The sequence below is a fragment of the Pituophis catenifer genome, unplaced genomic scaffold, assembly GCF_029215685.1.
Source record: "Pituophis catenifer annectens isolate HBS135680 unplaced genomic scaffold, rPitCat1.0.hap2 SCAF_590, whole genome shotgun sequence".
Lineage (NCBI taxonomy): Eukaryota > Metazoa > Chordata > Lepidosauria > Squamata > Colubridae > Pituophis > Pituophis catenifer.
Genome location: NW_027257470.1, coordinates 679 through 16640, shown reverse-complemented (window position 1 = coordinate 16640; position 15962 = coordinate 679). Strand labels below are relative to the sequence as shown.

The window sequence follows — 15962 nt, the reverse complement described above, 5'->3', positions numbered from 1 at the left end:
AATGTGAGTTTATACCCCTGCTCTAGACATTCTGCTTGTCTTCCTTGCCCAGGACAGTTCTATTCATCAGCACTTCTTGATCAGCAGTGCCAAGAGAAGGAGTCCTTTTTGTCCTGAACTCATTCAATGCTCTGAATGAGACTACCCTAAAGGTTTTGCAAAGCCCAGCAGGCGCACCACTGCTTCGTCAAGGGTAAAAGCCAGACATGCACACACAACCACAACCACACTGTTCCTTGTCAAGGACAAGGCAGCCCAGAAGAGGGCAGTCCACCCCATCATCTCCTCCATCAGCTCTACTGGCTGGAGACAGACCTGCAGGACCTCAGTGTGGGTGGTCACTCTCTCGGACAACTCCCCAAAAGACCTCTGCAGGTCACTCAGCAGCCTCAGCAACTGCTCGCTTTGCTCAGCGTTCAAGTCTTGCAGATGCTCAGAAACGAAGAACTCGATATTCAAGGCCATCTCATCAAGTTGAGTTTTAGTCTCTGTGAGGGGCTTTGCCAGTTCCTGGCCATATCAAGAGAACAGAAAGAGAAACTGTTAGCAGGGCAAATTATGCTGAGGCTGGGCAGAAATTACTCAACTGGAAAAAACCACATTATGGCATCATCTGAGGTTCGGTTCATTGGATTTCTTTTTGTTCTGAAAGTCAGCTTCCACTGCATTCTGTCTCTGGCCAACAACAAACTAACATCCCTGATCTGTTAGGCTCCAAGAGTTTGTTTCCTTGGAAATCATCAAGGTAGTGTGTACCACAGGGCAGGGTCTTCAGTGACATCATCCAGAGCTCAATTACATCAATTAGGATACATATATCGTGAATTAGCCATGCCTTTTTTAGAGCACCACCATATCTGCAAGTGCACTGGAGATGTTTTCCCTGCCATAAGACTAAACATTTTAATGGCACAGTCCTGTATTCAAACCACATTTCAGTTGTAGCTAATTAAAAGCTAACTTCTTATAGCTTTCAATCCTTTCTCTGCCACCAGGAGAAAGAAAAAAAACCAGCAGCCCTTAATAAAATGGGATCCAGTGCTGCTCTCTTTTACCCAAAGGAAACTAAGCCCTAACTTGCTGCATTGCTCTGGATCTCTTTTCACAGTTCAGGGAAGTAAGCCATGTCTAACAGTATTTGGTTGAAACAGGGGACTCCCTCTTTTCATGAAAGCCGTACCATAAATGTCTCTGTCTCGGGAGGAAGGGGAACAAATCCAGCATCCATTATCAAATTCTTGAAAGGAAACTTTTTCTCAATCCCCATATCAAGAGCCTGCAGAATTCATCACCATAGATGGTTACAGCCCAAACATATCACTGCAGATTATAATGGGTTCTGGCCCAAAGCAATCTTTATAAATTTAAACACATGGATGATAAGTTGCCATCATTCGTCCATCCCTCACCCCCTCTCACTAACAGGCCAAAAGCCGCAGTTGCCAGAAGAGGGGAGAGGTTCATCCAAGGGAGAACACAGACCTGGATGAGTTCAAGTTTTGTGGAGAAGAACAAGGAAACTGGCACAAAAAAACGTAACTTTTTGCCTGGAAAGTTACTTCTGGCCATTGGGTGCCAGCAGCCAAAGGCCTGTGGCCTTCCCCTGGGAAGCATCTCCCACCAGACCCTCCAAGGGCATCCGGGAGGTCAATGCCTGTCCTGTGCAATGCTAGAAGAGCCATGCGCCTTAGTTCCAAAAGCTGCCTTCAGCATTTTGTGATATTTTGCAAGCTCAAACAGCTCACAAGAGAATGAGGTCTCAAGAGATGAAGAGAGCACGGTTAATGAAATGTCACCTCCACCTATTCCCTACCCACCTAACCCGTCCCCAAAACTACATTGTTCTCTTGCAAACAACCTTAATGTGGCTGTTGCTATGGCTACCTTGTATCGCTGAAGGTAGAGGGTCCAGCTGCCGGCCTCAATCCTGGCATTGGATTCAAGGACATTGAGTTGCTGGGTGGTGTCTGCCACCCACTTCAGCAGCCCTTGCAATTTGCCATGGAGTTCGCCATGCCGAGTTTGGATTTTAGCCTCAGAATAAAAAGAGAATAGAGAATTAAAACCGATATGTAAGCACATAAGCAAAACAAAGTTAGCAAAAGGCATCAAATCTAGCAAAAACAGTCACCCTTTCAAGACATGGAACAATTCTGAAATGAAATTAATGCCACAAAGGGAGGCTTTCCCTCAGAACTGTTTTTGAAAGCAGCCTCACAGAAGAACTGCCACAAAGCTTCACGTTCTAAGAAAGTGCAGAAAAACAAGGGAAGAAGAAAGAGGAGTACCTTTCTCAAAAACCTTTTGCCACATGGGCAGAAAGGAACCAGAAAGTGGCAGACCATGAGTTCAAATCCCGCCTTGGTCATGAAAGCCAAATGGGTGACTTTGGGCCAGTCCTTCCCTCTCAGCCCAACCCACCTCACAGGGTTGTTGTTGTGGGGAAAACAGAAGAAGAAGACATGTTGGATATGTTTGGCCCTTGAGTAATTTATAAAAATAATAAAAGTGGGATACACCAGGGGTGAAATGCTCCTGGTTCGGACCAGATCGCCTGATCCGGTAGTGATGGCGGCGGGTGGTTTGGAGAACTGGTAGCAAAAATCCCTGCCCACCCCCATGCCCAGCTGAACCATGCGATCGTCAGAGGCTTTTTCTTTTAACTTTTAAAAGCATTTTTTTCTTCCGCCAAAAAAATGCTTTTACAAGTAAAAAAAAAAAAGCCTCTGATGATCGCGCGGCTCAGCTAGGATCGTCAGAGCCTTTTAAAAGCTTTTTTTTTACCACCAGGTGGTAGAAAAAATGCTTTTAAAAGTAAAAAAAAAAAAAAAAAGTTGGCCACGCCCACCCAGTCACATTACACACCCCCCCACCAAGCCACGCCCACAGAACCAATAGTAACAAATTTTATATTTCACCACTGGGATACACATAAATGAATGAATGAATGAATGAATGAATGAATGAATGAATGAATGAAGTTTGTATGGCAGAAGAAAAGAAATCAGTGTTTGGATGGACCCCCACAAATAAAGGCAGCTCCTCATAAAATCAGACGAGGGCATTCGGTTGGAAGAAGAGGCCCCGTGCAGTTGAGGCTCCAACTGCCTCACAGAATTGGACCTTCTCTCAAGAGAGACCTTCCCACCATTCAGCTGCCATGTCCCTCACCCAGCTCCAGTCAGTAGAAAACCATCCGGGCAAGCCTTTTGTTGGCCCCATGCTGATCCCTCCCCCACCTCTCTTTGGGGTCTCCCGACTTCCCCACCACAGGTGGCAGAATGGCTCGAAGGCACTCCTGGATGGTGCCGAAATTAGGAGGAAGGTGCCACTATGACGCTGGGCAGCCAAGGATGATTTGGGCTGGGCATGGGGAGGAGGGGAGAAAATGCCACACCACGCAGATACAAAGGAAAAGGCTGTATCCCATGAGAGTGGGGAAAGGCCTAGATGTCTCCCTTTTGGGATGGAGGTAAAACATCTGGCAGCAAACAAGAGAACCTTTCATTTAGCACAGCAATAACAAGTAGCAGAGAAGCCCAGGAGCCATTAATGAATTGGTTCCAGTCAGCCATCTTTTTTCCAATTCAAAATAAAGCTCCTCTCTTCTAACCAAATGATGCAGTAATTAATGCTGCAGTATCAGGTTAGTGTGAGAATGCATGTATGTGTGTAATATATTTATTTATAAATTTTATATAATATAAAAAGGTACTTTATTTATTTGACAATAAATAAATGTCAGATAAGTTCTGCCCACCTCACATTCAGTATATATGTATGCCATTTCCTTGTACCAACATGCTTTGTATGAAAAACAGAAGCAGTATTCTACTGCAGGAAGTGTACTTTAACAGCCATTTCTTACTTTATGAACTAAACTGCAGCAAATTTTATTGCAACAGGGCCTCCAAAATCCACCTGACTTTATGAGGTTGGGCTCCAAATGTTCACTTTTGGTTTATGGAAAAAAATTCCCAGATCAACTGCTCTGTGTCACACGTGAAGTAAAAAAACCACATGGAATAACCATCATCTTTCACTTTCACCTAGCCTTTTTCTAGAGAGTTTGAGTGCCAGAACTGTCCTACATTTGATAAATTGTTCCCACCAGGAATGTGTTTGGCCCTTAAAGAAGGCAATACCTTTTCTGCTTCTGTTGCAGTGCGCAGGTTTAGCAGCCAAGAAGTCAAGACATCACTGACGGAGCCGAAAGACTTCAAAAGATTCTTGGCATCCTTCTCCAAAGCCCTCAGTAATTGCTCAGGGACCTCCTGAGGAGAGCTGGCCACAAGCCCTTCCACAGCGTCCAGTTCCTGATTCACAGGCGCTGACAGATCCTTCAGTTCTCCATCCAAGGCCTAAGATGAAGAGGATGCTGTTAGCCTAAGCAAAGCAAAATGTTTTCCAAGTCTGGAATAAACCTCTGTCTGCCCATTCCAGGTCACCCTGACCCTGCCCGAGTAGAAGACTCACAGCTCTGGCACTGGCTTCCCTGTCCGAGCATGAAGCTAAATTGGAGCCAAACAGCTGGATTATATAAACCAACCCCTCAGGTTTTGCTTCCCACAAAGCTCCTCTTTCCATGGCTAAAGTGTAATTAAATGTAATTAGAGGAGACCGGGCTTAAAAGAGTGCTTCTTAACTGGGGTCTGTGAAAATCAGAAGGCACAATGTGGCTTTTATATCTTTCCCTCCACAACTTTTATTTTTGGAGAAGGGAGAAAAAAGACGGTTACAAATACAGCACTTTATAAATGTGCTCCAAGGGTGTCCAGAGTCCAGTCCAAATGCACAAACAAGGCAGGAAGCAACTCCATTCTCCCAGCCTTATTCATCGAGAGCAGGACTCAGCCACGAGCAACTCCAAGTCCATCATCTTTGTGATTAGCCATAAAGTCCACCCATTTCCCATTCTTGGCCCAGTGGATGTTAGGACTCAAGCACATAAAGGCAACTTGGGAAGCAAGAGAAGGGAAGAAAGACAGACAGACATGAAGAGCTGTTAACCATTTGGAAACTGAGGCAAGGATACATCCCTAACCTGCCCAGTTCACCTGCTTTTGGCAGAACCATATTTTTCTAGTCTTAGACATACAGTATATCCCAAAGACTGGCAACTGGCAGAGGGGACTGGGCTGCAAGGGGGAGTTGGAAAGGGCTTGGGATCCACAGGGGGAATTTCCAGGGCTTGGAAGCTGCTAATTTGAGCCAAGGGATCCTTCCATCTCTGGAATAACAGAGTCTCTTCTCTGAGTTATAAACTTTCAGGTCAAAGCTGTTTTACCCAGAACAGCACTTGGCTTTCCTTAGGTCCCCTGTTGCCAGTCGCTGAGGTAGTAAAGGAAGAATGAAAACTGAAGCAAGGCATCCTGCTTTAACCAACCCGGTTTTGTGCTCACAGGAGCAGCTACAGGCCCAAACCAACACGGCTCCTAGTCCCAGCCTCAGTTGACTGCCTAGCCTTCCTCTGGATGTTCTGCCTGCAGAGAGCCATGAAGATGGCCTTGGGGGCAATGTTTGAGAGCCATTCCAAAACCAACAAGGGCAAAGGCGTTCCTTAAGCCCTGGGAAAGAAGAAAGCACCAGGAAGAGGCTCGGGCTGGCTCCTCCATGACTCTCTAGGGCAGTGTTTCTCAACCTTGGAAGCTTGAAGATGGGTGGACTTCAACTCCCAGAATCCCCCAGCCAGCGCTGCTGGCTGGGGGATTCTGGGAGTTGAAGTCCACCCATCTTCAATCTACCAAGGTTGAGAAACACTGCTCTAGAGTGTAAGAAGAAGGGGAGGGAAAACACAGGCAGAGTTGCCAAATTCTGTTACTAGAGCCACCCTGTGGAATCAGTTTCCTGATCTGGACAACCCCGTAGGGTTGACCCACGGCGGTGTCCTCAAGCCGAGCAAGAGATTCGGGCACGCTTTTCTGAGGTCAGGGCCTGCTTCTTACCTCAGCCTGGCGAAGCAGCTCCTGCAGCGCTTGGAGGTTCAGCTCTGCCAGCTGAACCCTCTGCATGCGCATCTCAATGCTCCGCACTCTGGAGAGCAGCGCAACCAGCCTTTCATCATAGTTCAGGCAAAGCCATTTGCTAAATGGAGCCTGGAAGAGCAGGAAAGAAAGAGCAGGAGGGATATGGACGGAGAAGCATCTCTTTTCCTCTTGGACTTTGTTACATTTATACACTATTACTTCTTTCTAAAAAAAACCAAAGTTTCTTTTCTTCCAATCACATTTTTTTAAGTTGATGGTCATTTTTCAAAACTCTAGCAAACATTTCTCTGGAATGCCCTCACCTTCTTAGAACCTTTTCTAAAAATGTTTAGCAGTCCCCGTCAAATTGGCAATATTCCAGCATTGTATTAAACTAGTTTTTGTATTTGGCCATATGAAGTTCTGGCTAGGCTTTTAGCTGCAATATTGTTCAATTTAAACATTTTAGTGCAGATGTTACCATTTATGCTAGATAATTTACAACACTGATTGACTGTGTACAACTTTGTTACTGCCCTCTGGATTTTGATCCAATAAGTAATACAATAAAGCAGCTACAAAGCTGTATAGTTCTCAGCTTGACAGTTCAAGGAGAAGACTATGGGATTTGTTTCTGCAGTTTTCTTGGCAAGATTTCAGAAGTGGTTTTCCATTGCCTGCTTCCTAGGGTTGTGAGAGAGGGACTGGCCCAAGGTCACCCATTTGTGCCTAAGGCAGGTCTAGAACTCAGCATTCCCCAGTTTCAAGCCAGGTCCCTTCACCAGTATAAAGTGGCTTCCAGACAACTTTCACTAGTTATCTATGTTGTCTTCATAAATACACTAGTTGTCTAGTTAACACAAGATATGCATGAGCAGCCATAAGATTTAAACTACCTACCTTGGTAGATATGGAAGCATCTTGACATTTTTCTTCTGTATTCTCAACCATGCAGGAAGAATCATCAACATTCCCGACTTCTCTGATTTCTTCTGATTCCTGCTGCATGCATAACTTTTCAGAATAATACTTTTTGCTTTCTGGAAACTCCTTGTCTTGTAGCATTTGTCCCTCTGGTCCAATAATGTCACTTTCTTGCCTCGACTTTTCTGCTTCTGAAGACATGGACAGCTCTTTATGATCAATGTTTTCATCTTTTCCAAGTACTTCTTTGACCCCTTCTTGTATGAATGATGTCACGGAGGAGTAAGAACTTAACTTGTCCTCTAAATTTTTTCTGTTCTGAAGATCTTCTAATTTTGACTCAGAAGACTCAAAAGATTGTGTATACTTGGGTACCTGCTCTTCTGAGCTAAAAGATTTTTCCTTTTTTTTAAGCAATATTTGTTCTTCTATGGTATCTGTCGAAGAATCTCTGTAAAGTCTTGCCTTTTGTACACAAACCTCTTCTGGTGCATCTCTCTTTTGGGCAAGGCTCTCTTCAACTCCAACATGTTGCTTCTCTTTCCTGTCTACCTGATGGTCCTGACTTTTAACTCCACCTCGTTTAAGTGGGCTTGTTACCCCACCAGATGGATTTTCCTGCAAAGATTCTGCAGCGCTAGGGATTAACTCCACCTTGATTCTTGTCATGGTGGTGTCCCTGGAATTTGATGAGGGAGCGCTTTGTTTCTTAATCTTTTTTGCTTTCTTCTTCTTAATGGTTTTTGAGTCAACACTTTCCAAAGTGCTGAGTTCATGAGCTTTTAATTCTGAACCTTGACTTGGTAGCTCCATTTTTGCATCCCTAAGCAATTTGTTATCAGCCTGCTTGTTGGACACAATCTTGGTAGAGCCTTGGAAATGTATATCATCGTCTTCTTTCTGTTGTTGAATTACAGAACTGAGTTCTTTGGATGCCTGACCCTCTACAGATTCTACGTACAGGGTTCTATTGGCTATTTCAAGGCCAAGGGATAAACAAGCACTTTCTTCTGGCTGAAACACTTTTTCTTTTTGCTCCTGGTCTCTGTTAATCGTGCTACTGTCCACAGGGGAAGTTCCTTCCAGTATCTTTTCAGCTTCTTGATTACTTCTTGTTTGCCTTTCTAGCTTTCCTTTAAAAAGTTCTTTCTTCCTCAACTTATTTTTCTTTTTACTATTTTTTTTCTGGGTCTTTACTCTCAGGTCTTCAACTGGGTCCAACATGAAGGCAAGCTCAGGTGCCAGTTTGTTCTCCTCTAAAAACTGACTGAATGAGCTGTCCGCAGTTGAGACAGTAGAAGGGGAAGGGGGAATGGATTTATCTCTCTCCATCTTCCCACCTGCTTTCAATGAAGCAATGCCAGCATTGGCAGAAGTATTGGAGTCCACTGCTTCAGATGGCTTCATCTGTTCTTCACTACTACGATATTTATGAATGGCCAATGTTTCAGGCTTTGAGGCATTATTTTGCAGCAACCTTTGGGGCTCTGGGCCTTTATGTTCTTCTAAGTCATGTCCACATTTATTACTGACTGGATCAGGTACTTGAATTGCACTGGCTAATTTGGGGGTGATTAAGCCTTTTTCAGTGGCCTCATTCAAGGTTAACCGCTTTCCACTCTCAGCACTAACAATCCCTCCAGTCAAAATCTGATTAATAGCAATGATTTTAGCTGTATCTTCATCCAGAACTTCTTTTTCCAGAGCAGATGCCAAGGACAGTCTTTGGCCAGTAGAAGTTTCCAGGATGCCATTTGTGTCTGCCTGAGCCTGCAGCAACCTCAAAGCAAGCGTGGGGTCTACTATGCCAAGTTTAACTGCCTGAGAACACAACAATGCATTCCCAGTCACCTCATCTTTTATGTCTTGAAAGGGAATAACTTCTAGGTATCTATGCCCTGACTCAATGTCAATTTTGCTCCTTCTGACCAATTCTGAATGTGGGACCAATCTACAGCTACCTGGATAAAGAATAGCTTCCTTCATTTCAGAGGCGATTACTGCTTGTTCCATAACTGGTTTGGATATTAATCCTTTCTTAACAGCTTCATTCAATGTAATTTTCTGGCCAGAGTCAGGATCAAATATGCTTCCAGTTGAGGCTTGTATTTCTTGAACTTTTCTTTGAAAATCTGAACTGATTAATCCAAGGGATATAGCTTGAGGTAAGGACACAATTTTGTTCATTTCAGGAGAAATGGAATGGTGCAGGCATATGTCTTCTGCCTTTTTGAGATCTTGATAGAGGTTTTCATCGATCAATTCATGTTCCCTAGCATCCTCTACGCAAAGTCTCATGCCAGTCTTGTGGTGAAGGATGCCTCCGTTGGCTAACTGCTTAGTTAGGAGTCTAAAGGCTTTTTCCTCACTCAGATGTCCCCTTTTTACAGCCTGAATAACAGTCAGTGGTTCATTAGTTTTAGGATCCAAGATACCTCCTATTTCAGCCTGCAGAGCAATGAGTTTTTCTTTAATTGTGTCTTCAGCATATTTGCCCTTATATGCTTTCTCCAGCTTCTTAAGATTTTCTTGACTGGATTTGTGTATCAGGCCAAGGTTGGAAGCCAAAGTGACTGACATTTTTTTGCCACGCTTGAAATCAACAATTCCTCCAGTAACTATTTGTGCCTCCAGAATTCTGGTAGCAGTTTCTTTATCCAATAGCCCAAACTCAGATGCCTCCTTAATGGAATAAATGTTTTTGTTCCATGGGTCAATAATACCACTTATGGCTTGATCTGAAGCTAATACTTTCTGGAGAAGGTTCTCATCCATCAATCCTGCACTGATTACTTCTTCAGTGGTTAATGACTCAGAGGTCTCTGCATCAAAGAAGCCGCTAAACATTTTCATCTCACCCATCACTTTAATGGCCGTATGGCTGGGCACAGCTCCGCAGGCAATGGCCTCATTCAGAAGCATTTTCTTCCCTGTCTGTTCATGAATTATGCCACCTTCTTGCAGCTGCCTTAACAACACATTCAGAGTGCTGTCTTCTGCAGATAGTTTAGGCAATAGAGAACTAGCACTTTGATAGCTAGGAACAACTCTTTTGTCTGTGGCCAACTGCTCCCTTTTAATATGTCCATCTACAGGTTTCCCTTCGGTTTGAATAAAAAGGCCATCTGTTGATCCGTTTTGCACTTTTCCCATGCTTGACCAGTTGGTAGCCTCTGGCCTCCTATCTACTGCTACTACTTCTTTTTCTAAAATGTGAGGTTTTTCCATCTTTTCCAAACTGTCAACACTCAACTCTATTTGTCTGACATCATTTTTTCCCATTTCTCTTTCTTGCTCTTCCAATGTCATCTTTTCCTCTTCTGATAGTTGTTTTTCAAGCTTGGGTTCTTCCCACTTGACTTCTTTATTCCTACTTTCCGTTTCAAAATTGGACTTGCATTCTTGCAACTCCATATGACTCTTATTCTGTATCATCATCAAACCTTGCTCTCTTCTGGGGTCATCCATCTCACTTTTGAAGTCTCCTGCAAAATCAGCTACCATTTCTTGTTCCTTCACATTCACAAATTCATTTATATCTCCAATTTCCAATTCAATTCTTTTGCTAGGTAGAGAAATGTGAGGTTGCAGATTTTGTTCCTGCTTGTTTTCTGATGCAGATGAATTAAGCCTGAGTTTCTCTAAAATTATTTCATTGTGGAATCCAATTTCTTCAATTGCGGCATTCCTGCCAACATCCTCACACCATTCTTGGGGCTGCATTTTGCTAGCTTCTAAGAGGTCAATGCTAGAGCCATTTTCTTTTGCTGGCACCAGGATTTCGGACAGGCTATTTAACTCTCTATCTACCAGAAGCAATTTTTCACCGTTGTGGATATTTACATAGCTGTGAGTCATCAAATAGAGCAACATCCTTTCTTCACAGCTTCTTAAGGGACCCTTGTTTTGTTCTCTGTGATCTGCTGGTTGAGCAGAGGAAGAGCTTCTCCTTTGGAACCTGCTTGCAGGGCCAGAAAGGGGCATCTCTGGAATGAAGTCAGGGAGGCAAGTTGATTTTAATGTTTTGGCAACATCTTTATTCAGGATTCCACAATCAACAGCTTTCTTCCATGGAAGGATTTCATTAGTCTCTGCTTTAAAAAGTGCTTTGATGTTTTGCCTGCCTCTTAAAATTTTATCAGCCAGTTCAGAAGTTAGGATACCTTGCTCCAGAGAATCCATAACAGGCACAATCTCTCCTGACTCAGGCCTCACAAGTCCTATAAAGGAATGAAGGGATTCCAGGATCATCACTGCAAGCCTTGATGTCACCAGGCCTCCCTCTATCGCTTTCTGTAGTGAAAGTCTCTCTCCAGTAAGGGTATCTATGATGCCACCGGTCTGCAGTTGTCTGACCAGAAGATCACAAGCCAGTTTTTGTTTAATTAAATTATGTCTTACAGCTTCCTCCACAGTTAACTGGCAATCGCTTTTGGGGTCCTCAAGGCCACCAGCAAAGAGATGGGCTTCTAGTAATTCCATTGTCATTTCCTTTTCTACCAGTCCTTCAGGAACTGCACAGAGGATGCTTGCTTCTTGGCCTGACTGGAAGCTCACCATCCCACCTGACACCTGTTTTATTGGGAGCAATTTCAGCCCTGTCTCCTGGTGAGGGACACACTGCTGCATCAGGTCATTGAAGCTAATTTTCTCAGCTGAATTTGGGTCAGTCAAAGCCTCCTCACAAGATTTCAAGCAAGATACCAACATCTCATGAAAATGATTGGTAATGATGCCTTTTTGAAGAGCATCTTCTAAACCAATTTGCTCATGGTTGGAAGGATCTATAAAGTTCCCAGTGAGAAGCTGTATTTGTGCTATTTTTAGCCCAGTATTTTCACTGATGATTCCATTTTCGATGGCAGCAACAACAGGATGAAACGGGCTACCTTTGAGTTGCATGTTCTTGATCAGTTGGACAGCTTCCTGCATTTCCTCTAAACGTTGGTAGATCTTGCCATTTATTATGTCTGTTGTTGGGCCTTCTGCCAGTGAGAGCTTTTCCCTGGCATTGGGAACCATCAGACCATCTGTGATCACCTGAGCTTCCAAGAGGAGAAGGCCTGTTTCTTGGTCTAGGAGACCTTGTTGCATGGCGTCAGAAATAGAGAAGACTTCCATTGTGCCAAGATCTAGCACTCCAGCAATAGCCTCATTTCCCTGGGGCAGAGGAGCAGGGAGAGGAAAGAGAAAAAAAAATCAGAATCACAATAATAGTGAACCTATAAATGCATCCCAGTCCAAGATGTCTCAGTCAACTAAAGCGTAGTGAATACTGATCTAGAGAGCAGATTTTAATTAGGTTGGTAATGTATACATTGTATGACATAACGTGGGAACAATTTTGATCTTGCAAATTGTTTACAGTCTGGAGCTCAATCTAGCCAGACAGGTGAGGCACTACTGAGACATTTTGGGCACCCAGCAAGAGCAGCAAAGCAGCAGGAGCATCCTTGCAGCCACTTTCCCCAGGGGAAAAAGACAGAAAAGGAGAGAGAAGCATACTAAGAACCACAGTCATGCACTCCTCATAGTCCCCTTTATTCAAAGGAGGAGACAGGAAGCACAGAAGGACCACAACACAGCTCACCCATGTGGACCCAAGGAAAGGGAGCAGGAGAAAGCATGAAGTTCCCTAAAGAGGCAACAGGTCCCCTTTTTGCTTTGCAGTTTCACAACATCCCTTTGACTGGTTTGGGAGTGGCAGCCTAGAGGAAGGGATGCAACCAAGTGCTTTCTACTATCCAAACATGACTTTCTTAATTTCAAGGCACTGCAGTTCTTCTAAAGTTAACGTGGAAAAATCTAAATTGCATGATATTTGGAAGAAGTTATTTTGAAGCACTGGAAAGAGCTGGGCTAGAAACCAAGAGATCATAAGATCTAGTCCTTCTTTTGGCACTATCCCTCATGCTCAGCCCAACTTACCTGACAGGTTTCTTGTAGTCATGGGGAAGAGGGAGCATTTTGTACTGTCTCTTGAGTTGTACAAAGTATTTTATTTGAATTTATGAGCCGCCCAATTCCAAGGGACAATGAAGCCGCATGTTAAATATAGTAAATAAGCACATGTGGTTTGCCCTTGGAGGACCAAATTACCTGCTTACCATTAACCATCTTCCCCTGCAAGCACAACTGTGAAGAAATGCTTTTCAATCACATGGGAATTGGGCCTAATTCCCTGCAAATACAATTCTACAAAGTGATCCAAATGACAAAGCTGCAGTTTAAGCTGATAGCCTCCCTGCCACTACGACACACAATTGATGCCTGTCATGGAAATGCTGTGTTTTCTCGGTCTAGCAGGTCAGCATTAACTGAAGAGAGGAAGAGAATCTATGAATCTTTACATCTTGGGCGTTTTGGACCATCAAGACTACAGGTCCACAGGTGAGAAAGTTGTGGAGCATTCTTCTGCCAAGAGATTCTTCTGTTAAACCCAGAACTGCACCCTGTGACCTTCTCCTGCTCCCTGGGCCAAGCAAGGCAGGATGGCAGTTCAACTGCAAAGGCCTTCCAAGCCTGCTATCACCACAGCCACGACTCCAGACATGCACAGCCAGATATTAAAACAAGAAGGAAAGAGAAGGAGGGGCGTCAAAAGGCTTCTTACTTACCCGAGTTGGGGGCTTTGCCGTGAGCAGTTAAAGACAGAGCCTTTAGGTAGCAGCTCAGCCGTATGGCGCACACAGTGTAAAAGCTGGGGGTTAGCGTCCGGCATGCGACTGTTTGTTTTGCACAAAAGTAGAAAGAACACCCACACAGAGCCCAACCCACACAACTGCCCCACATTTCTAGACTGAGATTTTTGGTGCAAACTCCAGGAAGGTTAGTTTTTCAAAAACAACAACAGAAAATTGTGAACAAGGATGGTAGTTATTCTGAATAGTAAATAAACACGAAACAGAAAACAATAGGGACACATCATCATGCTCAATGCAGAGGCTTCTGCTAGTTTTGGTGTTTTGGATGTGCAGCTCTGTCTGCTCCACCCATTGCCTTAAAACTTGAACAATCCTTCTGTCCCCCAAGGGTTGGAGATTTTCCACAAGCAGAAATGTGTAAGAGGTTCCATGCAACTGTGAAGCACCCAAACCAAACTTCAGAACTTTAGTCTTATTCTCACATGAAATTGAAAAATACCTTTCAGATTCCTCTCCCTCCCTCCATTTCCCCAGAACCAATGACAACGTGTTCCACATCAAGCATCCAGAATTATAAAGGGATGCTGGTTCCTAAGAGGGATCACAGTGGACAGGAAGAAATAAGGAAGCTTTTCTAGGCTGTGACAAAAGAACCCCAAATTCAGTGGTTAAAACACTTGGGAGAAGAGCCCTCTGATGATTTTGTGATTTTCTGATGGCACCTGCTGTGATACTATGATTTAAAACGGCGCCCCTTTTTCTGCAGCGGGTATGCCCAAATAAAAAAACTGACATCTATCTGCTTGGCTGATTTGGTTTACAATGCTTCAGAGTAGAGGGATCCTGCAAGCATTAAAAACACAATTCCACACAGATATACAGGTTGCATTGGACACATGAATATCACATTTATATACAATGATATACAGATATATTCAGATAGGACTTATGAACAAAGCAGTAACAAAGATGGAAAGGATGCTCAGACAATTGGCCAAGGGTATAAGAGGTAGCAGAAGGCTGCAGAAGAACAGGACTGAAAGAAGAAATGTTTTGACCATTTTTGACCACTGACACATTTATAATTGGAGAGTATCATAGGCTGTGAATTGGCCATGTATAGTCTTTCCATGGGCTACTCGAGAGGGAAGAGAAAAATTCTTTCTCCTTGCTCTTTTGGGATTACAAGCATAAATCCTATTTCAGCCAAGCTCTTAACCCTGCTTTGTAGGTCATCTGGGTTATTTCTGTGACGTTCACCTTTTGTTCTCCATTTCCTGAACAACCCTCCCCTCCACCTTCACTGTCTCTTCTACACAGGATCTGCTAAGGGCTCCTCCTCAGGTGTCTTATCAGCTTCTTCTCTTGCAGAAGCAGCCAAATGCAGGAGAGGGACTGATAATAAGATGGAAGCAGACCTGGACATTTCCTACCCCATGTTTTTTATATAAGCTGTACTTATTTTCAAAGAATGGATGGTGATAAGGTGAGAGGCCAACCTTGATAAGCTTTTCATAACTGCATGAGAGAAATATTACTGGAGGAAGCACAAAACTACTCATCCTCTTTGAGAAAGAAAGAAAGAAAGAAAGAAAGAAAGAAAGAGAGAGAGAGAGAGAGAGAGAGAGAGAGAGAGAGAGAGAGAGAGAGAGAAAGAAAGAAAGAAAGAAAGAAAGAAGAGAGAGAGAGAGAGAGAGAGAGAGAGAGAAAGAAAGAAAGAAAGAAAGAAAGAAAGAAAGAAAGAAAGAAAGAAAGAAAGAAAGAAAGAAAGAAAGAGAGGAGCCCTTCAGGGGACAGGCCTAGTCTACCATCTATTAACTGTTAGCTGCTAGAGAGCCTGCTAGAGAGCAACCCTCTCAGCTTGGTTCCCGTAATCCATACAGACCGAGACTTCCTCCTCGTTTGGTAATGGAGTGGAACAAAAATGGGTGGTTGCCTGTATGAACTTTCAGAGTTTTGCAGGATGTTTCTAAGCATGAACCGTCTCTTCTACCGCTGGGGAAAGAATGGCAGAAATGTGGAAAATAAAGGCAATGGGAAAACAGCTACCTTATGTGCCATCTCCTGAGCCATGTGTCTCTGCAGCTGCTGAAGCTGTTCTGTGGAATCACAGCAGAGCTGGTCATAAGTTTCTTTGAGCGCATCCAGCTGGACTGAAATTTGCACCTTCTCCTGGTCAGAAAGTCTGCAGCATGGGAAGAAAGACAGATTGGAACAGAAACAGAGCCAGTGGGCAGCAGCTGATGGAGATTCTGCATTCCCATACACAAAGTTGCCCATGCAAATGGTCATCCTGGCCAAACCCCTTGAACATCAGTGAACCACACTTTTCTGAGGCCTCAGGTGTGAATGGTGGGTGGCTAGTATAATACTGTACTCTATTAGCAGGAATAATTGACAATAGGTGTTTATTTAATATGTCAACATT

The 15962-nt window shown here is 43.7% G+C and overlaps 1 protein-coding gene across 1 annotated transcript; it reads right to left on the bottom strand.

Moving 5' to 3' along the window:
- Positions 1–315: 315 nt before the first annotated feature.
- LOC139327035 (microtubule-actin cross-linking factor 1, isoforms 1/2/3/4/5-like) lies at positions 316–15719 on the bottom strand (the record flags this gene model as incomplete). The annotated part of the gene is made up of 6 exons (XM_070956715.1): positions 316–510; positions 1885–2034; positions 4146–4361; positions 5946–6095; positions 6867–12050; positions 15584–15719. Coding segments are annotated over 6 exons (6031 nt in total), but the record flags the coding sequence as incomplete, so codon positions are not given.
- Positions 15720–15962: the final 243 nt, after the last annotated feature.